Source organism: Sinocyclocheilus anshuiensis, unplaced genomic scaffold, assembly GCF_001515605.1.
Source record: "Sinocyclocheilus anshuiensis isolate Anshui unplaced genomic scaffold, SAMN03320099.WGS_v1.1 scaffold276, whole genome shotgun sequence".
In the NCBI taxonomy this organism is placed as follows: domain Eukaryota; kingdom Metazoa; phylum Chordata; class Actinopteri; order Cypriniformes; family Cyprinidae; genus Sinocyclocheilus; species Sinocyclocheilus anshuiensis.
The window spans coordinates 115,360-122,250 of record NW_015554080.1 but is presented as its reverse complement, the minus strand read 5'-3'; the positions used below and the strand labels follow the sequence as shown (position 1 = coordinate 122,250).

Below are 6,891 nucleotides of genomic sequence, written 5' to 3'. Positions count from 1 at the left end.
TCTCTCTCTCTATCTCTCTGTCTTATCTATCTATCTATCTATCTATCTATCTCTCTGTCTTATCTATCTATCTATCTCTCTCTCTCTGTCTTTATCTATCTATCTATCTGTCTATCTATCTATCTATCTCTGTCTCTGTCTATCTCTGTCTGTCTCTATCTATCTATCTCTGTCTGTCTATCTATCTATCTATCTATCTATCTATCTATCTCTCTCTCTCTGTTATCAATCATCTATCTATCTATCTCTCTTTTATCTATCTATCTATCTATCTATCTATCTCTGTCTTATCTATCGCTCTCTATCTATCTATCTATCTATCTCTGTCATATCTATCTATCTATCTATCTATCTATCTATCTCTCTCTCTCTCTCTCTCTCTGTCTTATCTATCTATCTATCCATCTATCTATCTCTCTCTGTCTTATCTATCTATCTATCTATCTATCTATCTATCTATCTATCATACTGTAAATATATAAATTTCATCTAGTTGCATTTCTTATTTTTATTTAGTTTAACTTCATGTACTAAAATAACAAACTAAAACCAAAACAAAATTAATAAAAAACGAAATAGGCATACAAAAAAAAGAAGAAGAATTACTAAAAATTACAAAAAAATTCAAAGGTTTTTGAAATTGAATAAAATTTAAATTGAATATAGTATCCAGTAAAACTAAAATGAGTCTGGTGCAGTTCATTTGATTGAAAATCTGCTTTAATGTAGGGTTTGGAGTCAGAATCCTCGTTCCTGTAATCATTTACTGAAGCAGCTCAGATGATCTGTAGAGATGCTAATTATGATGCTTCATGAGTCACGGCTGAGACGGGAGGAATACAAATATTGCGTTTATGCGTAATTATTATAATCATATTTAATGGGACTCTGGATGCAGGCGAGGTCTGAGGTGCTAATTAACCCCTTCATTTTTTTCAGACATGAAAATATCCCTTTGAAATAATCAATAATTATTTATTTAAATGTTTTTGTATCTCAGCCCAGCTGTTTGAAACTCTGTTTGATCACATTCTAGGGTTACTATTATGCATAAAAACACTTATAAAACACTGATAGGAATACCGAGATAAAAGACAAAAAATACAACGTATTTCAAAAATTGTTACTTTATTGTAACATATATCATACAATTATTATATTAGTGCTAGCAGTATTACAACATAAACATTGTAACTTATTTGTAACATTTGAACTTTTAATTTAGTGCAATATTTTGTCATTGCAACATTTTAGTGCATTACTCATTCTATGACAACACTCAACAAAATGTAATAATTGTGAATGCATATATTAATACTAGACACCTTAAGGATAATGTGAACCTATATCTTTATGTTAACATACTTTACTAGGCTTTTGTTTTGGAGCTTTGTTTTCTGCAAACAGGAAGTAAACTGCTCTGGTCATGTGACAATCATTGTGACACTGCACATATTTCATTGAGACCCTTTATTTTTCCATATTTGCAGGAAATGCACTAAAACACCTGTCAGTAATGTTTTTAGAGCTTTATAAATGAAAGCCTTCTTCACTGTCACCATCATGACCGGTGGGATTAAATGGGTTAACCGTTTTAATTTTAATCCTCAGAGAGTGACGGATCTGTTGCCGGCCTGGTTCTATAACTTCCGTGTGACGATGGTGACGTGGGGCGATCCTCCGCTGAGCTGCTGCGATGCTTCTACCGTCAGCTTCGTCACAGGTGTGCCGATCTTTACATAGTTTAAATGTGCTTTCCATTGATGTATGGTTTGTTAGGATAGGACAATATTTGGCTGAGATACAACTATTTGAAAATCTGGAATCTGAGGGTGCAAAAAAATCTAAATATTGAGAAAATCATCTTTAAAGTTGTTCAAATTAAGTTCTTAGCAATGCATATTACTAATCAAAAGTTACGTTTTGATATATTTACGGTAGGAGATTTACAAAATATCTTCATGGAACATGATCTTTACTTAATATCCTAATGATTTTTGGCATAAAAGGAAAATGGATAATTTTGACTCATACAATGATGCTACAAATATACCTGTGCTACTTATGACTGCTTTTGTGCTGCAGGGTCACTAATGTTCTCTAACCCTAACTAATAATGAGTACAGATAAACATATATACAGATAAATCTCAGTTTAAAAAAATTGACCCTTGTGACTGGTTTTGTGGTCCAGGGCCACAAATATTAAAATACATTACGTCAAAGAGTTTCAGCTGACAAAAATAAGCATTGAAAGGGTTAAATTATTTACTGAGTGTGTGTTTGATGGCCAGCTCCTGAAGCTCCTCACATCTCGTCGGTGGATTACGCTCACGGGACGCTGTTCGTGCGCTGGACTTACGGCGATCTGTTCACTGATCTCTCGCATTCGCGGATGCTACACTGGCAGCTGACGGCTGAAGGGAAGAAGGGTGCGAGGAGACGCTACTCCATCGACGTGAGTCTCTCCAAACACAACCTTCACTAGAAAACACAACACAACCTCTCTCTCTCACACACACATATTTTATTCTTTTATTTGGATCGCAGCGACGCAGGGCTCGTATCTGAACCCCATGGCTGCCATCGCCGCCGCTCAGATGCAGCAAATGGCAGCTTTCAATGTCAACGGCCTGGTGGCTGCACCCATGACGCCGTCTTCAGGTACACACTCACACACACACACACTCACATTTTATTCTTTTATTTGGATCCACAAGACAAGCAACAAAAACGGAATCCAAATACCTTGGGAAGTCAGTTTGCAAGATGACAGGTACATATGGCTAACATACATTCACAAGTCCTTATATTTATCTTTATAGTTGTTATAAGGCACATTGTAAAAAGTAGTAGCCCTAAGTCAGCCATATCAAAATGCACTCACTTCCCTGCGTTAACGCTGGCAGTTACAACGGGTGCTGCTAGAAATTCATGTGGGTGTGCGGAAAACCCATTGGAAAAACAAGCAGTTAGAAAACAAATAGAGAGTGCAAGTGACAGAGGGTTAAAAAAACGTGTAAATGTTCAGTGGCTCAATGGAGACGGTTGCTATGGGCTCTGAATCATCACTGCGCCTGACGACTGTGTTACAGGTGACTCGCAACATGATGAAGGCATCTCTGACTCTTCCTCCCGGAGACATCTACAACCTGACCGTCTCCGCCTGCACCGAGAGGAGCCGCAACACGTCTGCGCCGCACATCATCAAACTCGGTCAGTGGCAGCGGAATGGGTGCCGTCAGAACGAGAGCTGATAAAAACATCACAATAATCCACAGCACTCAGTGAACATCTGGAGAAGACAAAAGCTGAAACTAATCCAGCATCAAGACAGAAATGTAGCACTGCATCAGTGTCTCAGCAATGGATGCTCTGCAGTGAATGGGTGCCGTCAGAACGAGAGCTGATAGAAACATCACAATAATCCACAAGTAATCCACACCATCAGTTAACATCTGGAGAAGACAAAAGCAGCTGAAACAAATCCAGCATTAAGACATATTTAACTCAAATACCATTGAGTCCATAATCCATAATAACGCTTCCTCCAGTGAAAAAGTGCATCTCCTGTTGTCTCTCGCATCAAAATCCAGCCACATACACTATATTGCCAAACGTATTGGGACAACCCCTTCTTTAGAACAGAAAAAGGCAATTCCAAAACTGTTTTATTTAAAAATCCATCTCTGTCGCAACAGTTTTGGAAGTGTCTAAAATGACGGCACCCATATGTACAAGTCACTGGTGTTTGCTGATGAGTTTTCGGCTCGAGGTCTGCATTTAAAGTCACAGCAGACCAGTCAAGTTCTTCCACACAGACTCAATCAATCATTTGAACCTTGCCTTATACACAGAGGCATCGTCATGTTAGAATAGAAAAGGCTCGTGTCCGAACTGTTGCAATAAAATTAGAAGCGCACAATTCCCTAGAACATCATTATACGCTTAAACATTAAGATTTGCACTCATGGAAATGACTAAAGTAGTCAAACCTGTTCATTAGAAGCTACTTTTGGCAATATAGTGTATTTGTTTAAACGCTGCTTGATCTGTGCAGATTTCTCTCCTGATTCAGAACTCTTTTTCACTGGAGGAAGCGTTATTATGGATTATGGACTCAATGGTATTTTAGTTAAAACGTCTTAAAGCTGGATTTGTTTCAGCTTTTGTCTTCTCCAGATGTTAACTGATGGACTGGAGTGCTGTGGATTACTTGTGGATTATTGTGATGTTTTTTATCAGCTCTCGTTCTGACGGCACCCATTCACTGCAGAGCATCCATTGCTGAGACACTGATGCATTTCTCCAAATCTGACGAAGAAACAATTCTTGGATAGCAACTATCTGGCTGTTGATTTAATGAATGTGAATCAGATCAGTTCGCACACAAAATCCCGAAGCAAAAGTAAAATCGCTGCTAGTTTACTGCTGAGAGTGTGCTTTCTGTTCTAATAATAACTCGTTTCGCTTTGACTTCCTGTTCAGAGTGTGTCAGGATTGTTGTGGCTGTTTGTTTCGTCTTCCTTTTTTATGCTGTTTTCTTGGAGGAGCTTGTAAGTAGTGTGGCGTTTGGCTGTTTTGCTAACAGAACCGGCTCCTCCGAAGTCTCTGTACGCACTAAACGCCACCGACGCGGCCGTCACGCTGCTCTGGACGGAGGACGGCGTCGTGGACTTTTACCAGATCGTCTGCAGACCGCTGCGAGTCAACAGAGAGAGCAAAGTAAGAGCTACTGATCAATATCATAACCACACATGTGTGTGCAAACATCTGGAGATGCAGATTGTGATGCAGTTTCTTAATGGTTTTGTGTTCGATGATAAAAACAGGAGAAATGTGTGCACGGTAATAATTTACATTCAGGTTTCATTTCAGTACACTGAGGATTAACATGAACATTAAACATCATAAACATCATTTTTATGAACTCGCATTAACAAATTAAAATCAGTTGCTTTTTGTTCATTCATGTTAGTTAATGCAATAGCTAATATTAACAAATAGTAATTCATGATGCATGTTAACATTAGTTAATGCAATGCAAACTGACATTAAAAACGAGCAATACATTTGTTACAGCATTTATTAATCTGTTTAATTAATCTTTAAATGGTTAATTGTTAATTAGCTTGTGTTAGCTCAGTTAAATAATATTGATATTGGTTTGATTTTAATCATTTATGAATAAATGTTAAAGTTAACATCAAGAATAATAAATGCTTTAGAAGTGTTTTTCATTGTTAGTTAATGCATTAATTAATTAGCATTAACAATGAGCAAGACATTTGTTACAGGATTTACTAATAGTTGTTAGTTGAGCAGTAGATGGCTTCCATCAGCGCTCCCAAAGCTTGCACACTTTCTGGATCCACATTTCACTCGCTAGCATTAGGCAGTTTTCATTTATATGCGGTTAGTGTTGATGATCGCATTATTTTTCATATGCATGCGCTTACATATGAGATCGCTCGTTTCTGCGTCTTCCTCGTCTGTGTTTTTGATCGAGTGACTCTAGACTCATTCAGGAGATGTGTAATAGCGCCCCCTAGCGTATAACAGTGGAAGCACGGAAAATTCTGTGTTTGGAAGGGAAAGAGTAGGAACACAGCAGAACCGTGAATGAACAGCTGGTTTATTATGTGTGTGTTTGTTTTGCTGCAGAAGGTGCGAGAGCCGCTGCTGACCGCCGCTCATGTTGTGACCGTATCTGGACTGCAGCCGTCCACTTCATATAACTGTACCGTGATCAGCAGCAGCTACAGCAGCGTCAGTGACCCGGCGTACATCACCGTCAGCACGACCGGTGAGCAAACGCTTCCATCCCTCACTTACTGTCACGACAGCAGAATTAGTTTTACTTTACAGTTACATGGTTGCTACTGTAAATGAAAACAGCAAAAATATGGCTATTTCTTCTACGGTAAGTTACTTGACAATTGCTGCCAGTTAATTACTGTGAATTCCACAGTCAGTTTCTTACAGTGCATCATCAAAGCGTTTTTAACTAAAATTACGAGTCCATAATCCATAATAACACTTCCTCCAGTGAAAAAGTGCATCTGCTGTTGTCTCTCACATCAAAATCCAGCCACATATTTGTTTAGAGCTGTTTAAACGCTGCTTGATCTGTGCAGATTTCCCTCCTGATTCAGACCAGAACACTTTTTCACTGGAGGAAGCCTTATTATGGATTATGGACTCGTATTTTAGTTAAAAACGTCTTAGTGCTGGATTTGTTTCAGCTTTTGTCTTCTCCAGATGTGAACTGATGGACTGGAGTGCTGTGGATTATTTTGATGTTTTTATCAGTTGTTTGGACTCTCAGCACAGACAGACTCCAGACTCTACAGCACTTCTACAGCATTTCACACACTGAGCAGCTTCATATGGAAGCCCGTTTCTGCCACTGTATAAAAAAATTAAAAAAGGTAATTGCGACTTTTTTTCTTGCAATTCAGACTTTTTTTCCAGAATTGCGTGACGAACTCACAACTGCAAGAAAAAAGTCAGAATTGCGTGATATAAACTCGCGATATTGAGAAATAAAGCCAGAATTGCGAGATATATACTCACAATTCTGACTTTTTCTCATAATTGCAAGTTTATATCACGCAATTCTGAGAGAAGTCAGAATTGTGAGAAAAAGTCAGAATTGTGAGAAAAGTCAGAATTGTGAGAAAAAGTCAGAATTGGAAGATATAAACTCGCAATTCCGAGAAATAAAATTGCAATTATTAGAAATAGTCATGATTGCGAGAAAACTCAGAATTGCAAGAAAAAAGTAAGAATTGCTTGATATGAACTCACAATCCTGAAAAATAAAGCCAGTATTATGAGAAAAGTCAGAATTGGGAAAAAATAGTCAGAATTGCGAGAAAAGTCAGAATTG

At 38.0% G+C, this 6,891-nt stretch overlaps 1 protein-coding gene across 1 annotated transcript in view; it reads left to right on the top strand.

The window, feature by feature from the left end:
- The window catches only part of LOC107669033 (receptor-type tyrosine-protein phosphatase O-like), a 55,937-nt gene that overhangs the window by 35,417 nt on the left and 13,629 nt on the right, over positions 1–6,891 (top strand). Inside the window, exons 9-13 of the mRNA XM_016461133.1 lie at positions 1,612–1,723; positions 2,294–2,457; positions 3,095–3,215; positions 4,591–4,724; positions 5,664–5,805. Of these exons, the coding sequence (XP_016316619.1) occupies positions 1,612–1,723; positions 2,294–2,457; positions 3,095–3,215; positions 4,591–4,724; positions 5,664–5,805 (673 nt within the window). The remainder of the gene's footprint in view (positions 1–1,611; positions 1,724–2,293; positions 2,458–3,094; positions 3,216–4,590; positions 4,725–5,663; positions 5,806–6,891) is intronic.